This window comes from Epargyreus clarus, unplaced genomic scaffold, assembly GCF_041222505.1.
Source record: "Epargyreus clarus isolate Ecla_fem2 unplaced genomic scaffold, WU_Ecla_fem_2.2 ptg000024l, whole genome shotgun sequence".
Lineage (NCBI taxonomy): Eukaryota > Metazoa > Arthropoda > Insecta > Lepidoptera > Hesperiidae > Epargyreus > Epargyreus clarus.
In genome coordinates this window covers 9,117,408-9,143,266 of record NW_027332231.1, presented here as the reverse complement: position 1 = coordinate 9,143,266, position 25,859 = coordinate 9,117,408, and the positions used below count along the sequence as shown (strand labels likewise).

The window sequence follows — 25,859 nt, the reverse complement described above, 5'->3', positions numbered from 1 at the left end:
GTCTCTGTGTGTGTCCATGGCACCTACGATACAGGGAATCCTAGTGTGGGGCTGGAGTGTAGAAAGCGTCTTATTTATCTTATTTCTATATGGACAAATTCTCGATTAATAATCTCTTTCAAATACTACGCTTGTATTTGTTTAAATCATTTTGTAGTTTTTCTGAAAAACGTTTTTTGGGTCACATTGCCTCTAAAAGTGTTATAACTTGAGCAACAACATCAGCCGCCGATGCATACTGGTAGAATTTGTTGTATGATTATTCCAGGCTCTTTACTGTGGAGGGTAAAGTTTTTCGATCGCAATATGTATGTATGTCTCATTCTTTGGTACGTCCCATAGCCCAAACGGTTAGACTGATTTTAACATATGTAGTATCATTGTATTCGTCTAAAATACGTCTTAATTATAGAAATGACGTGAGCTATCTTTATAAACTGACGGGATTTTTTTGAATACAAGTTACTAATAAGTAAACATTTTTGCACGTCTTTTGATAGGCTCTACAAAATAACTGCCTATGATATACTATCACACCAATATAATATCTTCTTATCTCCTGACTAGTTAGTATAACATTACAACGTTGTGTTCCTAAGATCGTTAACACGAAACACTGAGTAATGTGTAACACGAGACTGACTTAGCACTCAAGTAATGGGTCTATGACCTATAGAATTGTAATTCATAGGCTTGCTTATACGCTATAGTGACCACAGGTCAAATCAAGCGCCCATTTCCTTACATTTGCTAGGCGTTCCAGCTTATTAACTACAAAAAATCTCATGTTCCAGTACAGTAAACCCCATTGGACCGATAAGTGCAATGCTGAACACAACAGGTCTAGAATTATGTTGTTTTGGAACCCATCAATAATTAGCAATAAATATTGTCAGCAATAAATTAAAATTGGAACACGACAAATTAGTTCTGGGTATGACAAATAGTAGCATATAAGCTACCCTTGTAATTTTTTATAATTTATTTTTAAGATTGTCATGTTTATAGTAACAACATAGGTCCCACAAAAGTTTTATCGCACCCTATTATACAGATTAATACCCAACACAAGATAAAATTACTCATAAAAATAACTTCGTTAACTCGCCGCGGGGTAACTGAATACTTATTGGCACAAAGTCCAAATTGAGCAGTTGGGCTCTATTCAGTTATTATGTCTATGTTCCCTTATAAAAATAGAGCAGCCTTGAAGGAACGGTCAAATGAAACGGTAAGCCCTCTTAGGGGAACCTTATAATTAGCTGCCTTGGAACCCCACTGATTTAACCTTTAGGTTAGTCGCCTCTATAAACAGTAGATATAGTGTATAACTAAGGCTCTTTATAAACTAGTAGCTCAATGTTGTTTTATACAACGTCTAACTTCGTTTGATTTCATTCATATGGGCTTTATTGATGTAGCCTACAATTGTTGATTTACATAAATTTGATTAGGATCTAGTTTGTAGTTAAAAAAAAATCGGTATTAAATTATATCCGTAAGAAATTGACACAAATATGAGAATTAAATCTATGAATGACTAAACATATTTCTTTTAATCAGAGTTCACTTGTTATATAACAATCACTTACATTGTAATACTTGTTAAAACATGTAACATACAAGTAAGGTAAACCTACATATTTTTGAGAGCGACTATTGTAACGCTCTTTCTAACGAATCTTTTAGAATTCATGAATTCTAAATATCAAATGAATGCAGTCCATTTTATAGTAAACTAGCTGACCCGAAAAAATGTTAAGAGTGAACAACCCTTATCATTTAGGGGGATGAAAAATAGATGTTGGCCGATTCTCATAGATACCGGATAAGCACAAAAAATTTCATCAAAATCGGTCAAGCCGTTTCGGAGGAGTATGGCAACGAAAACTGTGACACGAGCATTTTATATATTAGAAGATGATCACCGCAGTACATGGTCATTGTTACCCGAAATAAGATTGGCGTCCTAACTGAAATCGGTCACAGATGTTTTCTTAACCCTGAACACTAAGTTGGAACGCGTCGAATAACTGCTGCTTCATCACTGCTGTAACCGGAATAAAATAGCGCTTAACATTACTGGTGTAGAACAGAAATAGGTATTTTGTAGTAAAGAGCTATGTATTTAGATTATTTATAAAAATATCCGTAAGTGTCCTCCGAAATTACGTGAGTTAATAGACCGAGCACGATTTCTTCATTCTTCACTGGAGGTTTAGTCAGAAAATATTAGATAATACAATATTTACACGAACATGACAAACAACAAATTGTCACGCACTTCGTAACGACAAAAACGCAATATTTCACGCGTGTAAACGACACAATCACAATTTTAATAACTTATTTATTCTGAGCTAAAAATAGACGAATTACAAATTACGTATTAACAAATTGCATGTGCATATCGTGATTTCGGTTACCAGGAACCAGCGAGCAGTTAGCATTGACCATGAATGCGGAGTGTCTGGAAGTGACAACCGCGCATGGCGGCGCGGCGTGCACGGTACAGTCCTACGCCGCACGCCGACCGCGCTGACATGTCTCCCACGCTACGGGAATAAGCTCGACTCGACTCGTCTCGACTCCTTACCGTGTTACCGCGAGTGCAGTGCCAATTCTAGTTAATCAGGAATAAATCTGTGACCACAATGCCACTAAAAGGATTTCGTCGCTACGTTCGTAGATAATTATTCCAGGGTGTCGAAAGCTTCATAAATGTTTGCAATGTTGTCCGTTTGTGTGTCCACGGCTGAGGGCTCAGTCCGGTGTAACGATATTAAAATATAATTATATGTGGTATTAATAATTTATATTAAATATGAGTTCATAAAATTGAATTTTACAGCACAAATCATTATTTCGTATATTGGAATGACGTTATCGTACGGTAATTAGTTACAATGAGATGCATTATCGTATCGTTTGCGGGAATAATTGAGAACACACATCCACGGAGTGGAATTATAGAATCCGCGTCAAATGGGTTAACTTTGTCGAGCATCGAGCCAAAGTGAACGCCAAAATAAACGTAATTTCAAATATTTCAGAATTAACCATAATTTCGCATTTTCGTAATTTATTGTGAGTATTTTTAAAGTATTATTCTAGATTCTCAGAGCTATCTTTGAGGCACTGTGATTTATAACAGCAGAAGTAGGTAAGTAGAAATGTGATGGTCTATATTTTTCATTTCACAACAAACATCATAGACGTTCTAAATAAGAAATCTCGAGTTCTTTTAGCGTGAGGTAAACATACGCGGATTCCCCGCCGTCGCTGCAATTCAATTGTAATCATCCGAAAAACAATTTACAGTTTTGAATGTAGTCATAACATCGGCTAATGCGAAAACAAGAGTATCATTCGTTTAAATTTGAAAGAGAGCAAAAAAAACATAAAAGTTCACTTAAATCTGATGTGTTCATGGCTGAATTTCTAGTGATGCTTGAGGTTGACTTCAGTCTGCTTCATAAATAACTTGCATTGCTTTGTCATGAAAAACTTGTCCGCGCGACGACGAATATATCTTTTGTGTGAGATTCAGTGTGAGAAATTCAAAGTAGACACGAAATATTTTCAAGTGTAAACCAAAGCGGTTTTCACTCGTAAACTAGGCTAAGACTTTAAGAATCTTTAAGCTATCGTGATCATCTTCGACTCATTAGTGTCCCACTGCTGGGCACAGATCTTCTCTCAGCAAAGGATTAGGCCAAACTCTACCGCGTTTGTCCCATCGCTGGTCTCTTCTCAGAGAGAAACAGAGAGGATTTAGGCCACAGTCTACAGCGCTGGCTTACTACGACATTAGTAGACTTTACACATCTTTCAGAATTTTTCATAGAATTTCAGACTTTTCCTTCACCTTTACAGCAAGTGATAATCAATTACGAAGATATCCTAATGATGTTTTCCTTCACCCTTATAGGCAAGTGATAGTTAATTTCCAAGATACCTACACAAACACCAAAACCCACAACAGGTTTAATCATCATTTAGATGTATAGCTCCCGAGGAATCGATCCCTGATCTGCATATCCGACGCTGAGGTAACCACAAGCCATTATTGGTTGCCAAACGGACAAAGCAGAATTCAATCGATATTTCGGGAATTTTCTTACAAGATTATGTAGCAAACAAGAATTCTGAGGGTTAGGGATCACTGCCGTCCATAGGCATCTGTTACCAGCTCCATCTATAACATGACTTCTATCTGAAGTCGACCACAGATGCATTGCTATCCCTGAGGACTAAGATGGTCGTCTTACGTCAACCAGGCGACATCCATACCCTTAAAAATCTAAGAATAGCTTTGCTTATAGAAATAAGTATGGTACTGCACTATAATATATCTTTCAAAGGTCGAACCATCTGTGCCAATATTATTACTGAAATATTTTAGCTATTTGCTACAATTTAGACGTCTCAGGCATGGTCATCCTAGAATCAATATCTGACTTGATTCTTATAAATTTAGACGCGTTTTATGACAGTCCAAAGCACGACACCAGGAATTCTCGCTGCCGTGAAAGCGTCTTATTTATTTATTTACTTCAAACGAGATTAGCTGACTGACATTGAAACGTATGAGGCGCCGTCAGTTGATACCGATTCTTAGGCTCAATTGATATAATCCATAGTCGTATTGGTTACATCCACTTGAGGCTCGCGCAACAATATTATTTACCATTAGCGATCACGTGGTGTATCGTACGTTGACGATTAATTCATGTTTATTAAACAAATTAACGATACGAGTGTCGTATCTTCACGACTAATTGTTAGTTAGACGCCACACCAGTAGCGTGACTGAATCTTGGAATCGAAAAATCAAAAGATTTTCGTGTTTCAACGCGAAAACTAAGCGAAATTGAACATTTTATCAATTTCTTTGATATAACGTTTTGTTGAAAAACAATGTTCAATTTCTTCTTGAATCTCGACTAAATGTACTTACATTCTCATGTGAGTACATTTCTTTCTTGTGCTATATATCTATTTAGTTATGAAGGCAAAAACAATTTTGAATACCTTGAGAAGTATTAAACTCCTATCTTAGTGAGATTAAGTAACAGATGTCCATAGGCTGACGTGACCACTATAAATTACATTTGATACTCTCATACCCCAAAAAGGCAGTTTGTTCAACGTTCAAAATTAATATCTAATATTCGTCGGAATAATTTTAATGGGCGTCAGAATAGAGCGGCTTCTATAGATTTAACCAAAATCTTACGAATCGTTTATTCACAAAGTGTGATAATACGCTCGTTAAATATCAAAGTGCTCTCGAAAATAACTAAAGGATTTTCCTTTAGTAGTAACATTCTGTGGAATTTAGGAGGTTATAACTGATACATTGTTTAGATCGAGATAAAGATTTTCACGTTTTGAAGTCACGCTTACATAATAACTAGTGTTCTAGACTCGAATCTAAAGGTAAAAATTCGACCATAATTTTTATAAAATAATTTTTTAATAGGACTAAGATAGCCTTTGGCTGCTATCGCCCGAGCGATAGATGCGTTGGCTACTTGACGCTTAAGCTACTGACAAGTTGCTTTAGCCGCTGCAGATTGGTCGACCATTTTATTGTTTGAGCAACCAAAGCGGTATTTATAACCAGATATTTGATATTTTTTTCGAAAAATCTTTCATTATTCGACTCCTTTCGCGTATCTATAAACAACTAAAGACGAAGAAAGAAAGACTAAAATAAACGCCAAGCAAGTATTGATATTGACAAGTATAATCGCTAAAGCTACCAATTTTCAAGCTATCAATTTGCCAAAGGATCGTCATAACTCCCAAACATAAAAATTGGTTGACAAAACAAAGAAAAAAATCTGAACTCTGTTTTTTATCTATTAAATAATAAATTTATATTGCTTTAGGCTCGGTTTTCTCTTAAATAGCGAAATACATCGTACAATACTATAGGGAATGTCTAGAGGCCTGCATTTGACGTTCAATTTAAACATCAACTTTATCTGTAAGGATAGCAAAACTGGGTCATTCGATTTTATTAGCAATATAAAAATCTTATAAATAATATTAAAACAATTTGAAGGCGTAGGCAAATAAGTTACCAGTGCTACTGTACTTACATAGTTTTATGAATTTCAGTTACTCGTATTAGACGGGCTTTGAATCATACAACTCCAATTTTTTTTATATGAATGTTATAACTCAATTCTCACTGGTGAATATCAATTTTAAGAAAACATATCTATGTTTACATAGGCCTTAAAATTCAAAATGTGTAGTTAACTATCGTGGCATTTGCCATTATAATGGTGGTCTAGTGTATATATATTCTTTATAAGAACACATTTGCAGGTGGTAGAACCCTTTGTGGTTCGACTCCGGCGGCACCACCGCCACACCTATTTCTATCTAATAACAGCAGTGTTAGGCGCTGCTGTGTTCCGTTTTGAAGGGTGCGGTAAGGGAGACAGACTTTTCCGAGGCGTTCCAGCTTAGTCCTCAGAGGTAGCGGCGCATCTGTGCCCGACCTCAGTTAGGAATATCTAATCCTGTCTGGGGTTGATTACAGATGTCCATGGGCGGCAGTAGCCACTTACCATCAGGTGGACTGCATGCTCGTCTGCTACTCTAATATTATAAAAAAACATCCACAGTTGGATAGTAATAGGTTGATGATAGAATATTTTACAGATATTTATGAATGGAAGTGACAACTCTACATCAAGTAGATCGTTCACGTCTTTACCAAATTTGCATATTAATGCGTTGGCACTCTGCTACTCTGTCGACTGAGGTCGCCTCATTATAAGTTAGCTGGTATCAACAACCACCCACCAAAAGCTAGAACTGCTTCTCGCTAGAAATAGGAGTGACAGTGGTATCACCCGATTCGAACCATACTGATCTGCCACCTTTCAAAGAAGGAATAATTTGAAGGTGGTAGAACCCTTTGTGGTTTGACTACGGCGGCACCACCGCCACACCAATTCTGCCTAATAACAGCAGTGTTAAGCGCTGGTGGGTTCTGGTTTGAAGGAAGTAAGGGAGACATACTTTTCCGAGGTATTCCAGCTTAGTCCTAAAGGGTAGCGCATCTGTGGTCGATCTCAAGTAGAAATATATAATCCTATCTAGGGTCAATTACATATGTTAACAGGCAGCAGTACCACTTACCATCAGATGGACTGCATGCTCGTCTGCTACTCCTATATTATAGAACAAAGTACATTTTATTTTAGTCTAATCTTTTCTAATTTGTTCAAAGACGTATTCAAAACTAGGTTAAAGGAAGTTTAAAATTTTCGATGTCATATATTCAGAACGTAACCTTGCTAGCTGTATTGAACAAAGGTAGAACTTCAGTTATCGTGTGATCGCATGAATTTACAATCGCGAACTATGACCTTTTACGTCACTGTAATAATAACAAATCTACCCTATTTTTATTTGTACCAGAAGCAGCCGGTTGCAAATGTTCAAGTACTCTTTTAGATTTTACTTTTAGATATTTTTTTTATTATTTTAGATTTAGATGTATATAAATTATAAGTTATTTATACGAGTATATACGAGTATTTCATAATATAAGAGTAGCAGACCAGTGGATTGCATTTTACGTGAAGCTTAGTGACTACTGCCGCCCATGGTCATTTGCAATTAACAACAAAAATGATTAAATTATGACAGATAGTTTGGCCACAGATGTTTTGCTCTCCATGAGGACTAAGCTGGAACGCCTCAGATATCCTTACCATACCCTTCAAAGGAGAACTGAGCAGCTCTACAGCTTAGATAGTAGCAATAATGCTAAACTAAGTTGGAACGCCTCGGATAAATATTCCTTGAATCGTATGACCCTTCAACGGAGAACGTAGCGGCTCTACAATTTAAGTAGAACCCACAAATATGTATTTTACTATGGATCATATGGTTCATCTCTGTGGTCTAGACTTCTAGAAGTATGTACGTCACATTTATAACACTGAAATCTATAGAAAAAGCTGTCACATACAATTATAATCTTGTGTACAAAATAATACTAACTAATTCGATTAGTGGCCGAAGCCACTGACAGCAGTTAGTTTTATTCGTAGATAAATTGAAAGCAATTAACCAGGTTACAATTGATAAACATTATATAACGTAGCACGTGCAACCCATTGACTCTGTGTGAATAGAACGGTAGATATTTGGCAAGATTTATCTAAAATTGTGAAGTCGATTATATCAAGGATTTGTTTGTCAATGCATTAATGTCCCTCTGCTGGGCACGGGTCTTCTTTCAGAATGATGTTTAAGCTTTCATGCACTACGCTAACCATGTGGTTTAATTAGGTGATCATTGATTTCTAATACATTCATACCGCCGTCCTTCCCGGGGTCGCTTCCTGGACGGTTCGAACTCCCACTCTTGCCGCCCGCAACCCAGGAAGCCCCCTTTTAGTCGCCTCTTACGACAGGCAGGGGATACCGTTGCCCTATTCTAGTAGAGACGTATATCTAAGTTTCGAATCTCAGTCCTCCAGATAGAGATACCGAATTTAAGGCCTCTAGGGTAACTATCTATCACTGTTACTATAATTGCATATTGATATATGAATAGAACTAAGGACAATAAATTTCATGTTATTATGTTATGTTATTATTGTTGTTGTTTTGTTTCTTCTTTATATAACTGTATGCCATTCTTACAAAGTTTCTCAAAAAAATGCTTATTCCAAACCTTACATAAGGTATAAAATAAATTGGTCCACTAGTCACGTAACTACCTTTGAGGCTAACTAGGAATTACTCATAAATCTCTCTACCTAAATATTACATCATACTTACGGCTGAAATAAGGGTGGCAGTAACATCTCCGTAGCCGAAACATTAAAGGTTCTACCACTTTTGAGACCATACCAGACAGCATATACCTTTTTTTTTGTTATCGAGGGGGAAACCTTCAAAAGGTACCCGGGAGCGACGCCGGCTTATGTGGGAGTTTTACCGCACTAAAACCCCCCCGGTGGCCGTCCTCAGCGCTGCGTAGAGGGCTCCGGGATCTCCAAAGGAACGCAACCGGAGTCCTCTTAAAGCGTTGCCCCGTCGCCGCTGGCCGGGCGGTTCGAGCTCCCACTCTTGCCGCCCGCAACCCCCGAAACCCCCTTTTAGTCGCCTTTTACGACAGGCAGGGGATACCGTAGTCCTATTCTACTCCCGGAACTACAGGGACGCCGCGAGACAGCATATACCTACTGTCTGGTATATCAGATATGCATGAAAATTAATTATTCATCAAGTTTTACGTTTGCACTTTTTAATTCTTTTTCGTATTTGTACATATCAAAACACCCCGTGTATTTAAATGTACAACCTTACTACCACAGAGGAAATTATAAATTCAATGAATAATTAAATTCGCATTCATCAAAATTATGCCATAGGGTCGACGCGAAACTGGGTGAAACTCTTTATATGTATTACAATATTTTGATGGTATGAAGTGACTTGATTGTAACTTGGCGTCTTAATCATAGAGTCCGAAGTTCGATTCCCAATCACGTTAATGCGAAAGTTCTGTGCGTATTAGAAAGTAAATATCGCTTGTTATAACGATGTAGGATATATTGTGAGAAAACCTAAATGCCTGGAAGTTCTTCAAAAAAAATCTAACAGGTGTATGAAGTCTACCAATTTGGCTCTTGGCCTCACTCTGTGAGGAGACTGTTGGTAATTGAGAACGCAACCTCATCGTAAGTTGGCATTAATAATTATGTATGTTTAGTTGGCAACATTTTTTTTCTCTCTTCTTCCTGTCATGGTAGCACTCGGTGGCAGACATTTTTTTTCACCAATAAAAGTATATTTTTTCCGTGTTATCTAAAAAAGTTTTATTTTTATTAAACCACCTAAAATATCAACAGAGACCATACCCAGCATTAAGACAATAATAAATGACGAACGATATTAAATCTCCCACCAAAACATAGAGAGCTATGTATTTCTCAAACCCTTCGAAAGCCTTAAAAACAATAGTTTGTTTCTCCATTTCATATCTGTTACTAATACATTTTACGAAATGTAAACGGTACTGATAAGTACCTATTTACTCGTAAATAACTATTGTAAATAACTGCTTCGACTAAAGAAAAAAATACCATGTACCAATAAAACATGTTTTATCAATAAGTTCTTAACTGTAATTAACTTACATCATTAGACGATAAATAAATTCATTTCAAAATGATAAATTCTAACATCTAAAGTAGTAAAACACCACATTGTTCGAACTGTCTAGCTATTATGGCTCAATAGATAAAGCAAAAACCGCAATAATAGCAATTTCTTGTATGGTGACTTTGATTAATTTTCAACCTTTTTTATTTTTAGTAATTTTTGTTATATCAACCACCGTTATGCGTACTCTGTAAAAATTTAGAGACTATCTATTGCGGATCAAAAGATAGAGCCCTGTGATAGATGGACAGATAGCGGAGGCTTAGTAATAGAGTTCCTTTTCTACCCTTTGGGTACAGAACCATAAAAAAAAGGAATGGTATGCGATCCTAGCGCCCGTATGCAATTAATAGATTGGTTGTATTACTAATTGGCCCGTACCAGACATAAACAAATGTTTGAACAAAGGCTTTGCTCACACATTTGAATACTTATTTGTTTAATTTTCTTAACCTGTCACTCATGTCATGGTCTCCTAGCAACTGGACTTTGCGCATGTGTATCAGGCTCCGCACATATTTGAAGTTTGAACGCCTTGATGTGCGCTCGAAAAACCAAGACCAAATGGCAAAGTGCAAATGTCTGAAGCAATCCTTGAACAAATACTCAAATACCCGTGCTTCACTGTGTTCAAACATGTGTTCAAATATGTGTTCAAATGTTTTTGTTATGTCTGGCACGGGCCTTAGGGTAGTGACTAAAAATAATCAAACAATATTGGTATGCGATCCTAGCGCCATATGCAATTAAAATGTTTGGTAGTGTTACTAATTGGAAAATGACAAACATCCTGGACAGCGTTGGCGGTGGCAACCCAACGGATACTATTGACATAAATTTGCATAATGCGATGAATCAAATTGCATTTGTCGATTCGCACAATGGGTAACGTTTTTTGATGATTGAAATGGCCTTAACTGGGTCTAGTATGATTGACGGTAGGGTTAGTAGCTATATAGTTTTAGTAAATATATTTAAGTTCAAAGTTAAAATAATTTTATTGAGATCAGCATAGATTAGTAAAGATACTTCGCCGCCTTGAAATTGAATCAAGCCACAAACAGCTTATTAGTAAGTTTTGTTTTTTTTATTCTTGACAAATAAAAACATTTTTAGAGAAAATTTACGAATAAATAACTAATACTGCGTAATTTACATAATAAATAAATAATTATTTCAAATATTTTAGGAAAATTTTAGCACGGAGCACAACTCAACAACATAAATTAATTTAATTAACAAATTAAGTAAAGCTCTTAAAATGCTCGGAAAAAATATTCGTCAGATCTAATTTGCGTGTTTAGATTTTTTTATAAAATACTAAATTTCAAAAATATTTGTGGATAGTGATAAAATCTGTCAACCATATTACTATAGGGACTTACAGCACCGCACGTAATAAAGCGTTGCAATACGTTACGACCGTCATGCGAACATGGGATACCTACTCGTTTGTTATTACAACTGAAATCCCAATGTTAGTTGTTGACTAATTTCAAATCGAGAGTTAACATCACGAAACTATTCTCTTGTTCTACATACATAGTAGCATTCTTGGATTCTGGAAACAAAACACGCACAGTTTTAATATTAGAACAAAGTAAAATCAGTCACTCCGTCTACAGAAAAATAAACAATTTCTATTCAAATTATTAATAGATTTAATTTATATATCTTTTTCATCCACAACCCATTAGCGTCCCACTGCTGGGCACGGGTCTCCTCTAATAATGAGAAGGATAAGGTCAAAGTCCACCGCGCTGGCCAAGTGCGTATTGGTAGACTTCACATACACTATGTACCCCCCGAGAGCGGGCAGCGGACGGGTGCCGGGAGAGATCCCGCGCTGTTTTCTTCCCGCTAATATTTACAATTTACTATTACGAAGGGACTCATTGCTATATTCGGAGCAGACTAGCAGTTTAGCGCGGACTCTACCCTACACTTTAATAGCACTTTTTAACCGACTTTAAAAAGGAGGAGTTTTATCAATTCGACCGTAAATATGTTTTTGATTGATTATTATTTAATTTATTTAAAACTTTGCGAATGCACTAAAATATAAATAAAATGTTTATCACTATTATCTAGAACTAAGTTGTTGTTGTAACGAATGTAGAACATCGGGTCAGATAATAAGTCAAAAGATAAAACAATAATCTTAGCACGCGAACTCAGACCTCACATGGCTCAGCTGGAGGTCGAAATTCATATCACCAGGTTATCATTGCTTTGTAAATGATATCCTTTCTGTGCATTTATTTTAGGACATAACATCTACTTAGATATGCACACTTAATTAGACTTTGAAAACAATAAGTTTTTTACACTCACAACCCCACACTAGGATTCCCTGTATCGTGGGTGCTATGGAAACACACAAAGACAGGTACACAAACACCCAGACCCAGAAACAGAAATCTAAATTCAACATTTAGAAATCTGTCTGGCCGGGAACGAACCCGGGACCCTCCGCGCGTCAGACCGGTATGGCGACCGCTCCGCCACGAGGGTCGTGACTTTGAAAACAATGTAGAGAACTTCGCAGTATATAATTTTCATCGGGACGTTTACCCTCAGAAGTCATTTGAATTAATAACGCTAATTATTTATTATAAACAAACGTATATTAAACATGAAATTACTTAAAATTGAATATTACTTAAATATAAGTAATAATTGTTACATTGCAGTAGTTAATTGTCCTCGTCAATCCTTTACTGTAACACAGCTGGGCACGGATCTCCTCTCAGGGTAAGCGGGGTTTAGGTTAGGTTAGGTTAGGTGCTGGCCAAGTGCGAATCAATAGACACCTTTGGTAACATTTTGTTAGTACTCTCAGACATACTTTCCTCGCAATCTTTCCTTTAAACGTTTAAGCACATAGAGTCAGAGGCTAAATGTCAACCACTAAGCTATCACTGCCACTATTATTTGTAAAAATAACCATTTCCATTCCTCTTTTATTTTACACTAGCTGACTCGGCAAACTTTGTACCGCCTCAAAATCTATTTATCAAATATATTTCATATAAAATATAGCCTATGTTACTCGTGGATAATGTAGCTTTCGAATGGTGAAATAATTTTTAAAATCGGTCCAGTAGTTTTTGAGCCTATTTATTACAATCAAACAAACAAACAAAGCATTCCTCTTTATAATATTAGTATAGATAAGCATTTCGATGGGATATCACTTTAATGCACAGACAATTCTATTACAGACGCCATGAGCCACAGAATCTACATCATTGTTTTTTCTCGCAATCTCGACGTCTGCAATCGTGGTTCTAAATTCGTCAAATGTTTCCGGCAAATTCCCAGAAACGTACATGTTTCAAAACAAGTGTTTTAACGGACGCTGTTCATTCTTTATTTCTAACTTTGTAATGTAATACTACACGTGGGTACAGAGGGTTTTACCGACAGCTTTGCCGCTATTTGTGGAAGATTCTGGGTTCTAACACAGCTCAAGCAATACGTAAGAAATTGTTTTCATTGAATTGACACATCTCTGTGTGTGGCCATAACACCGAAGAATTAAGTGCTCTAATTATAGATAGCGTTTACTTTTATATAAAACTAGTCTTAAATTTTAGAATTGATTTTTCAGACCAACTTTAGCTTGCAAATTTGGTAATAAAAATAAAACACAAGAACATTAACCATTTTTCAAAAATCAAAAATTATTTTTTAACAATACTTTTATTATCCATTTTGAAAGCCTATAATCTTTGCCTCTTTCAAATATATACATTTTCATGGCATATGCATTAATAACAATTTCGCTAGCTCTGTATGTATGCGCATAATAATACCTGTTTTGTACCTATTTTACAATAAGTAAGTACCGAATTCCTCATATTCCGGATACAATGACCTATTTACCATAGCTCAGCTACCTTACTCACAGTTGAGCTGGTTTAAAAATACCCATTACACTTCTTATGATCATTACCCGTTTAAAGCGGAAGAAGTATCATCCTTGTTAAACCTGATTCGCTCTTGTTTCATTCATTGTTCAAGGTACACGGGTTATGTGACCCTATAAATATGTTTCGTAATACCAATAAATTGGTAGTTCATTGATTGAAGCAAAAGAAAATATATAACTTATAGAAAAATGATAGTACTAAAATTAAATTAATATTTCCATACGTTCAGTTTTGAGTTTGAACCGACTGCGCATGATGCTCATTTACTGAATAACATTTTATGAATGACGAATAATCATTCATTTAAAAAGTTCACTTCTCAACCTCGCGACTTCAGAAACGCTGATGTTGATGAATGTTAAATATAGCTAATAAAAGATAAGTTTGAATAGCTTTAAATAACTTGACTGTCTTAAGATACATCGTTGATTGAAGGGATTATTGCACAATCTTTTGAAAATATACCTCATGAACTCATTTCTATTGGTAATAATAAACTAAACGTTCAATCCGATTGCACATTATGTCACTTTTTTTTTAATATTTTACTACTCTCTTCCCTATACTCTTTTTAGTTTTTTGAGGGGGAGGGTTTCTTAATAATAAGCGTCCTTTTGGGGGGTCATTAACTGACGTGAGATGTTTACTCACTAGGGTCACTAAGTAGCTCCGGTTGCGTTCCTTTGGAGATCCCGGAGTCCTCTACGCAGCGCTGAGGTCGGTCACCGGGGGGGGGGGTTTAGTGCGGTAAAAGTCCCACATAACCCGTCGTTGCTCCCACGGCGTTGGGTACCTTTTGAAGGTTTCCCCCTCGTCAACAAAAAAAAACAAAGGGTCACTAAATAGCCCCCATACATCAGTTATATTTATTCATTATTGAAAGATACATTTCATAAAAGTAAAGTCTAAAGTCGAGTAAGAACAATGAATTATAAACTTACTTGTTTACATAATAATAAATATGTAAGCATTGTAATGAATATACATTACTTGAGTCATTTCCAGTTTTTGCAACTGCGTATAAGGTAATACATGTATTGTAATAATTATTAATTTTAATAATTGTATTGTTGTTAATTATGTTTCATGTTAAGCTAAAAACGACAAATGTAGATGTTTTCCGCATCACACAATACTGCATAATGATGATGCGTAGTTTATTAATACATAGAATTGTTTAATCGGTAGATTCGAAATGTTATATTTCAATTCGTTTGTTTCCTTTTATATCGTCATCCTGTTTACGTTCTGCGAATTTATTTCTCGAAATCTTTGATATACAATCCGAAGTCTCAAGATCACAAAATGATTTAAATCTTTGAATATATAACTATAGTAATTCCTTTAAAAAGAAGTAAAACGATTATTGTTCGGCCGGCGAAATACCACTGCATTATTTATTTCTGGCGTAGAAGACTCCTTACGAATCGGTTAAAAGGTATGGATGCCAGCGGACTTATTTATACTATCGGTGTGGCAGACGAGCATGCAGTCCACCTGAGCAATGATAATTTGCTTCAGTCTTATAAAAAACCTACATCTTTATATTATGTGTTGCACGTCCGATACTGACTGATAGAATTTTAATTCTACTTTGTCGTAATTTGTTATGCGTATGGAAAAATAAGAGGGATATTATGGCTTCGATTGATCATATGGTCAGTATGTTTGTAGTTCTAAGACAAGCATGCCGTGTCAGTTGATTAGAACTCGTACCTGCGCGTTTCATTGGGTGTCATATTTCCATACGATATAAAACTGTGCAACATGGAATATTTCAAACGGTGTGGTGTTTCGATCGGCAAAGGATTGTACAAGACTGGATTTCTATTCAAGAGAAACGTTACGCGCTCCGAATATTCCCCGCGTAAGATTATAGTAATAATATTTACTTTTGTGAGATGTTAATCAAGATTTTGCGATGTGTAAGCCGTAGTGCGATATCGGCGTCTTTCATGTGAGATTTTAGTTCGTATATGAATTATTTAAACTAAAGTCTGTGTTGATATTCAGCCGAATGTTTATGTTAGCTACTATATATATCGATGTCTTGTATTTATTATGATAACTTCATAATCAATAACCTTTTTAATTTGTATTCATTAAAAATACACTTAAAAATACGCGCGTGTTACCTATATAACTGGTTTTATTCAGTTTCTACTATTAGTTTCATTACATGAACAGATAAGAATTTAGTCATGTTCATATCGTATCATTGACACAGAAAAAACGAATATGTTATGTTAAAAACAAAAGAAAAAATACTAACAAAAAATATAAAGAGCTTAAACCGACACAATTAATAGAGTCCCATAATGAGATACATGAGAATATAAAATAAACATCTGGAGTCGAAATTTTTATTCAGTGCAGACGGATTAGTTCAAAGGGGAGTAACAAAAACTGAAGTAGGACCACATCTGGTCCAAACCAAAGCCCGACCGCTTCGGTTATCGGTCCAAATGAAAAACTTGGAACAGTTGCGGCTACTGGCAGGCGGCCTATCTCCAGAGATGTTATGACAAATGTACCCCAATTCCAAACTAATACTACTTCAATCAACTCCATTCTTGCGGTGAACTGTTACCATTTAGGTAATTCAGGTCTTATCACATTCCTATTAAATGATCTGCCCGATTGAGTTACTTCAAGTGGTAATAATGCCACGTTTTTAACCGACTTCAAAAAGGAGGTGGTTATGTATGTTATATTTATATGTTGTAGGCGTTATTTCAATACGTCTTGTATTAATAGTATGATATAATGTCATAAGTCATTATTATCCCACTGCTGGGTACGTGGCATGGGTCTCCTCTCAGGACGAAATGATGCCAATATTTACCACACTTTCAAAGTATCGATAGGTAGAACCCATTTTTAAGTTTCCTTCTCTTTTCACGTAACTACAAAACAAAAATGTTGGCCTGGGATTTTCTACAGAAACATTGTTTTTATAATTTCTTTAAGGATAAAAGAATTATAAAATTATAATAAGTGAGTTATAATAATACCTGCCTATAGTGTTGTGCATATTGATTTACAATAATTTATTGAATACAAAACATTTTGATAGTAATTAGATAGTTGAATATAAAAAACATTAATCAGTGTTATCATAAACTGAGTACGTTTTTGTTATTAGCGCCTGATAAGGAAGTATTCATTTAATTTATTTCGATATCAAATTTTAAACACTATTATGACTGTTTTAAATGCAGAATTGAAAACAATATATTTCATAACTCCATTTATAACTTTATGAATTAAAAAAAACATTGTTATTATTAATTGCTTTTAGAGAGTTTTTTTTCATTTTTGATTCGATATCATTACCGTAATAAATTTATTTTACTATGTTATTACCGATTAATTTATCTATGTCACCAAACTAAGCACTTAAAAGTGTTATTATAATCATTTTATTTTTTTTGGAAAAATTATTGTATTCCGTTCGAAATAAGGGACACTAACGTCTTAACACATTATTTAAAAATGTAGGTATAGAGTTTGTTATATTTTTGCAATAATTCAAATAGAACGAAGTTAACAAAACTAACAACATTAATAGCACTTAATTATATCTAAGAATCTAAGAACTTCTACCGTAAATCTATAAACATTTCCACAAATTATTTCAATTTCAAAAAGTAATCCGTATTCATAGTTTCCATTTCATACTAATATCGTGTTTCACCGCCATTATAATACATTTTGCCATATGAAAACGCTCTACGCTAGTGTACTTGTACTACATTTTTAATTAATGAGTAGGAAGCACCGAATACGATTATTGACCTTTAAAAGAGTCTCTACAAATGTTGGAAATTCTGAATAACATTTTGTAAATCGTAAATGAGTCAACTGTATGACAATACCTATTCTCGGCTTGCCTACGTCCAGGTAGACGCAATAGGAAAATAATTACTAGATTATATCTTTTAGTTTTCGGTGTTACAAATGTAAACTGTCTCCTTGTAGCCTATAGGCTGTAAAGTACCTTTTCCTCAGCCACCTATATATGAGTTTGTATGAACATGGCAAAAAAACACATTGTAATGTCACATAGTCCCGACGCTGACGTTACACACACGCTTCGGACACGATGCGATTACGTCAAGGAATCGAAAACTTTATAAACTAGTGATCGTCTACACTAATATTATAAAGAGGAAAACTTTGTTTGTTTGTTTGGTTGTAATGAATAGGCTCAAAAACTACTGGAACGATTTTAAAAATTCACCATTCGAAAGCTACATTATCCACGAGGAACATAGGCTATATTTTATATGAAATATATTAGATACATAGATTTTGAGGCGGTACAAAGTTTGCCGGGTCAGCTAGTTGTAAAATATAAAGCTTGTTTCCCATGATATCGGACGGATATACAGCTCTCACTGGCCCACCGAAGAAAGAGGATCACCTATGGTAGCGTGGACGTATCGTGCGTCGGATTCACCACGTGGTAACTTTAAAGCGTCGCGATCATTTTGCATCGATTTTGTATTTTAAAATAAGAAAATGGCTTCGAATCTGATGTCTGAAAGGCCGACCTTCATACACTGTATGAAGAACATTAGTGCGGTCCGTGGATGGTGGTAGTCGTTTATCGTCCGAATTATGGACCATCAGAGCCATGCATATACGAGTACCAAGCTATATATACGACGATCAGGATTTTATATCACCATCATCTGTGAAAGAAAAACAAAAATAAATATTACCTTTGGTAGGATAATTAGAATTTCTTCCAATAAGATTCTTCGCCGATAAGACTTAATTTACTATTTACCAAAGCTAAAGTTACTTAAATATATTTTTATTTAACAAAGCGTTTTATATTCGGAAATATATTCAAATATCGGTAACATGGATTCCGTTAACAGTTTGCATTATTCAATGTTGAATACAGCTTTCAATTCAGGAAGGAAAATTGAATTGGGTTTACTGCTGGCTTTACTGAACTGGGAATCGAGCGACAAGTTCAATGTTTAAACGTTTCTAATATTAACTTTGATCCAATAATATGTAATTGTCCACGTATTACATCTAAATGCATCTATCTGTACTTTAGGCACATATGTATATCTAAAAAATAAGTTTTTGGTAGTCCGTATGTTCAATGAAAACTTACTTCTAGAGGTGGCTTCGTGGCTCGACTCTGGCGGCACCACCGCCACACCTATTTCAGCCTAATAACAGCAGTGTTAGGCACTGCTGTGTTCCGTTTTGAATGGTGTGGTAAGGGAGACATACTTTTCCGAGGCATTCCAGCTTAGTCCTCAGGGGCAGCAGCGCATGTGTGGCCGACCTCAGGTAGAAATATCTCTATCTGGGGTTGATTACAGATGTCCATGGGCGGCAGTAGCCACTTACCATCAGGTGGACTGCATGCTCGTCTGCTACTCACATATTATAAAAAAATAGCTTGCATGTATTTTAGAATATTTTAATTACTATAATCACTATCAAAATTTGTTATGTAGTTATCAATATTAGTGTTCTAGTTCCATTTCTACTTCTGCATGAAAATTTATATTTTACCCTTATTACTAATACTATTATACTAGTACTGATTTACAATCTTATATGATACGGAAACTGGTATACTGTTGAAAGTCTCAGGCAAACTTAAAGACCTATGTTGGCAAGATATATGCACAATAAGGAAGTCAAACAATAGTTTTCTAAAAAAATCTAGATATTTGTAATTAACACTAGCTGTCGTTTGTCATCTTTATAAATATTGCGTAGATAAATACAAAAGAAATATTTGCATACTTATGTTTTATTTATATATTTATTTAAGTCGAATTATCCCAGACGGTAATGAAAATAAGCAAGAATCTTATCCGCTTAGCCATACTTTCAGCGGTGGAGCGGAAGGGAATGATATTTTATGGGTATAAAGGTGAGGCTGTTAATTAGCTTGTAGAGTTTGCAGCGACTATCTTTTAATACAATCTACCTTACTTTTAACATCTAATAATTTTAATGTTAAATGTAAAATATTGTGAATTTTTGTTAAGTACATTAATATCAAGTAGTTAATTTATCTACTGTTTCACTACAATAAAAAGCCTAGTAGGTTAAGTTTTATTCCTGTTTTATTTTCGTTTGTTTCAGCGTTATCCGCATTGGATTATGTGGAGGAATATGTAGGCCTCCTCTAGCTTTAAGAAAAAATCTTTACCCAACAGTGGGCATAAAAAACTCACAATCAAATAATCATGGGTGTAAATAATAACGTAACACAAGGAAGACGATACGACCTTATCTAGATTGTTCTATTAAATAAAAAAATACACTGAATATGTCACATAACAATAGACATGACATAAATAAAAACCTGTTTGCGTATAAAAATGTAAAGAAACGATTGTGAACTGGTGACATTGTCGGGGAATACAAAAGATATCGGAAATTGTACATTTTACACATGATTTGGCTAGTATTGTAAGTCCGGTACGTACCTACTAGCGATCATTGTGTAACCTCAATAGTAGAAATGTCATAAAATTTGAATCAGTTTAATAGGGTTTGTACAAACGCCAAAATCGGATCCACAGAGACCTCTCTGACGAACACTTAAACACCCGGTGTCACTTAGGGAACTCCGCACTCTTGCACCCAAAATAAGACCAAAGTATCAAATTAAAATTATCTGCAATACAGATAATTTAAATATTTAAACATTGCCATATAAAATAAGAATAAAATTAATATTAAAGAGCGCACCAAAGCCCCTCATTGGGACAGTACCCCGAAAATAGCAAAAAACAAACAAAAGTAAAAGAAAGAATATTTTCAAAATACATAATCTGACGACCCGCGTGGCGGAGCGTTCACCATACCCGTCTGACGTGCAGAGGGTCCCAGGTTCGATCCCCAGCCAAACAGATATCTAAATTATGAATTTAGGTTTCTGGGTCTGGGTATTTGTGTATTTGTTTCTGTGTGTGTCCATAGCACCCACGATATAGGGAATCCTATTGTGGGACTGTGAGTGTAGAAAGAGTTTTATTTAAAAAAAAAAGTATATTTGTTAGGCCAGCGCATTAGCCATAGAGATTACGACTACTATTATTCTAATCCCATTCTGGAGCACTTTACCCAACGTCCAACTTGGTTCTCTATGCAGATTTCTTTTGTGCCACCACAAAGGCAGGAGCAAAATGCGATCGCATATTAGAAAGTCAAAGCTTTTTCAGCTTATCGATTTAAGCCGTATGCATTTCACAATTTCCTTAGTTCTCCATGGAATTGTTCTGTAAGAGGCTAATATTTTATTTTATATGTCAATATTCAATAAGGAATATTGGATATTGACGTGTGAGATAAAATATTACTTCAGTATAAGCTTTTCATCATACATATGTGCCTATAGTAGAGTAAACAGAGATGCATAGAGAGACAAATGAAATAAACGCGAAATGCTTTCTTATTTCAAATAGATGTAGTTTATACATACAATTAAGATTATACGAAAATCCAAACATCATCATCATCATCATCAACCCATTACTGTCCCACTGCTGGGCACGGGTCTCCTCTCAGAATGAGAAGGATTAGGCCATAGTCCACCGCGCTGGCCAAGTGCGTATTGGTAGACTTCACATACCTTTAAGATTTTTTATAAATCTCTCAGGTATGCAGGTTTCCTCACGATGTTTTCCTTCACCGTTTAAGCAAGTGATAATTAATTTCTAATACGCACATAAATTTGAAAATCAGAGGTGCGTGCCTGGGATTTGAACCTCGGACCCCTCGATCGAGAGGCCGCGTTTCTTAACCACTAGGCTATCACTGCCGTAAGCTCATCACCATTTTAGCAATAAGTATGCTAAAATAATTCAAGTTAAAAGTATATCCACTGTGAGATAGTTCTCCATAGTAGTAGGTAGTATCTTAGTAGTTAGAACGTCTCATATACCTTTTTAAGACAGTTTTATCATTTCCTAATAGTTAAAGTTTAAAAACTAAAAATCACGCTAAAATCGCACAAGGAAAATCGTTAATCCTGATTCCTGACCATCCTGATGAAGAGAATGGGATAAAATTATTAAAATCGTGTATTGTCATAGGTTCTTGATAATTGTTCAAAATTTTAAATTAATTGGACCGTTCAAAGTGGGTAAAAATCGAGGTCAAAGATTCCGTTACATACATACATAGGATCAGGTCAAGCTAATAAAAGCGTGGTAAGAATGGGAATAGAGATTTTAGAATTACTTAAGTATACTGAATCTGAGACATACATTTCTGCTATCGATAAAAAGCTTTGAAGCCTGATCTTATCTTTCTTTTTCTACAATGATTTCTTAGAGGAGTTCAGTATAATGATCGCCATTGTATTATTATTGCAATTTCAATAAACGTTAATGGAAAATCATTATTAGTGGTCTCAAGAACTTGTGATTATTCCTAAGACAACGTGGTTTATTGTTTATTTTTATTTCACTTCAAAACTTATATTTTAACTTATGCCATACAACCTGTTACCAAATTGATTTACTTTTAGGTTATCTTTCAGCGTGACGTAATAATTCTATTAACTTTCTGGTGGTACATCAGTAAAATAGGTCTTATATGTCTTATTTTTTAAAAAAATGGTAGAGTACTGTTTAGCAGAGAAGTATAACCGCCACACCTTTTTTTTGTTTACAAGGGGTAAACCTTCAAAAGGTACCCAGTGTCGTGGGAGCGACACGGGGTTATGTGGGATTCTTACCGCACTAAAACCCCCCCGGTGGCCGTCCTCAGCGTTGCCAAGAGGACTCCGGGATCTCCTACGGAACGCAACCGAAGTCCTCTGAACGCGTTGCCCCTTCGGGCTCCTCCTAGGTGAGCATCAGGACTCACCACACCGTCTGGTGTTTAGGACGGTATGCGACCACACATACCGCCGTCCTTCCCGGAGTTGCTTGCTGGACGGCTCGACCTCCCAATCTTGCCGCCCGCAACCCCGGAAGCCCCTTTTGTCGCCTCTTACGACAGGCAGGGGATACCATAGACTTATTCTAGTGCCGGGACTACAGGGACAATAACCACCACACCTATTTTGATGCAACTCTGCATCTTGGCAAAGCTGGAAGTCGGTTGACTTACTTATTATTATTATGAGGAGACCATCCTGGTCTTCACAAATTCCATTGGACTTGTGATCTGCTGCTGTCGCATCACAGTCCATGTATGGGAGTGACCACTCTTCATCAGGTGAACTGGCTCGATGCCACTATAAACTTGTAAAAAAATGTGTTTTTTCCGAACATCTCCGAATCTCCGTTAAATACAATAATTATACTCCCACATGGAAAATGATCATATAAGTAATATTTAGCTCCTTCACGCATGACGTAACAGTATATTATATGTCAACTGTGGTCTAATTTAGTTAAAATCTTCTAATACAAGAGTGACAAACGAAACCAAATTTTTCAGAACACTCCGCCAACTATGTGTATTATGTTGCAAATTCGTTGACAGTCGTGAAAAATCTGACTGATCGCTTTCGTTCCGTTTGACAATGTTGACGCCGCTTTGTGGCTTATTGTTAGCGTATGTACAGTCAACTCCAAATTTTTTATTTTTATAATATAGGAGTAGCAGACGAGCATGCAGTCCACCTGATCGTAAGTGGCTACTGCCGCCCATGGACATTTGTAATTAACCCCAGATAGAATTAGATATTCCTACCTGAGGTCGGCCTCAAATGTGCCGCTACCCCTGAGGACTAAGCTGGAACGCCTCGAAAAATAATGTCTCCCTTACCACACCCTCCAAAACAGAACAGAGCAGCGCGTAACGCTGCTGTGATGAGGCAGAAATAGGTGTGGCGGTGGTGCCGTCCGAGTCGAACCACAAAGAGTTCTACCACCTTTAAGAAAGTAGATGAACAGTAGAAGACAACGATACTAAGGGTACAAGATTAAGGTTTCAAAAATACCTGTACACCCAAGCTTCCATAAGTAGCTAAACACAACCAGTGCCATAATTGGGTGAACGTCGTAGTTTCAAAAGAAGATGAACACTACAGTGTCAAAAGTAGCTGAACAGTGACATATCATATAGGTGACGTTATCCATTTTGCGCATGCCGTGTTGAGCTACTATTGACGCATTAGTGTTCATCCAATTTTGACGCTTCACGATGTTCATCTAATTATGATGCTAGGGATCTTTAGCTACTTATGAACGTCTGGGTGTATAGGTATTTTTGGAATTTTGATCTGCTCATCTATTAATGACGCTGACTGTACGCCTACAGTACACATAAGAGCCTTTGCTCACACGTAGGTACGACAAATTTAAAACAAAACTGTTTGAGATTGCTGTGATATGTGGCATTCATTTATCATTCATTATTATTATTATCAATTATTATCAATCATATCATTAGTGATACAGATGGGCGCAAGTTTCTTTGCGAATAAGAAGAATTTAGGCCATATCCCTCTATAGGAACCAAGCGAATTGATTGAATAGGTACAATTTGTTTCAAAGCAAAAGATAATTAATTAATTTCTTATAAACCCATAAATTCTAATTTCGGCACGAAGTACGAGTATTATGAAAAAGTAAATTGTAAAGTAAGCGACTGAAAAGCTGAGATATCATAGATAACTCACTAATAATCATTAAAACCTTACTTAACTTTATTGAAATCAGTTAAGCAACGTTTCTGGCATCTTAACATTATTTTTATACCTAATTCTAATATTTTGATTTAAAAATAAAATTCTAATTAATAGTCTTACTTCCTGAGACTATACGTTTCTGTAGTTCATTGGAAACCTTGATCTTGCTGACATAACGCCAGGGTTGTTACGGATCAGTAATTCCATTGAACCAACAGCTACTCATGTTATTGCGCACGGTGCGTGGGTTGACATCCTTACTAACCGTGATCTCATTTCCATCCTGAGTGAAACATCTCAGTCTTATGACGGATGGACGAATAATTCTTCTTGCATCTAATGACACTAATATCATCTTGGTATCTTGGTATCTTGTCTACGGGTTCATTTACATCTACAGACACAGAGCGTATCAGACGCGTATCGTGACAGACAAATTAGTGGTTTTCATGTACAATGTGTATTAATGTATTTACCTTATGAAATGCGCAAATATTCTTTTAAAAATATTGTAATGTAAAATATGATTCTGTCTGCCATGACCCGTCAAAAGGCGGTCAAACGGGGGCTTAGATTCTTAGTAAAGTCTGTTATATTTCAGATAATCTTATATATAAAATTCTCGTGTCACAATGTTAGTTACGGTACTCCGTACCGTACCGTACTCGTGAAAAAAAAATGAAAAAAAAAATGTTACCGTACTCCTCCGAAACGGCTTTACCGATATTCACCAAATTTTATATGCATATTCAGTAGGTCTGAGAATCGGCTACTATCTATTTTTATACCCCTAAGTGGTAAGGGTTGTTCACCCTTGACATTTTTTTTATTTATTTGGCAACATAACGTTTACCGGGTCAGCTAGTAATACAGTAAGATTTTCTGTGCCCAATAATAAAGGCTGATAATCAAAATTGATGGAGAGAACCAGCTGATTGCGAAGAGCTGAAAATCAGGTTCAATGGCTCTGTGTGGATGGGTGAATAGTAAAATAATGTTAGCTAAAGGGATTTACTCAATTACTCCTATAACACTATGAGATTCTTTCTTCGGTAAATTTCAAATTACAAAGTATT

General features: G+C 35.8%; 1 protein-coding gene across 7 annotated transcripts in view; it reads left to right on the top strand.

Moving 5' to 3' along the window:
* Positions 1-25,859, top strand: part of Ih (hyperpolarization activated cyclic nucleotide gated potassium channel Ih) — a 383,966-nt gene that overhangs the window by 244,432 nt on the left and 113,675 nt on the right. Inside the window, exon 1 of one of the 7 annotated variants that reach the window (XM_073086753.1) lies at positions 2,510-2,681. The exons of 4 other annotated variants lie outside the window; for them this stretch is intronic. Coding sequence is in view for 1 of the 3 variants with exons in the window: in XM_073086749.1 (XP_072942850.1) it covers positions 15,912-16,011 (100 nt within the window). In the remaining 2 variants the exon portion in view is untranslated. Of the gene's footprint in view, positions 1-2,509; positions 2,803-15,811; positions 16,012-25,859 lie in introns of those variants that run through there. 2 more of the 7 variants (XM_073086751.1, XM_073086749.1) reach the window with 2 other exon arrangements.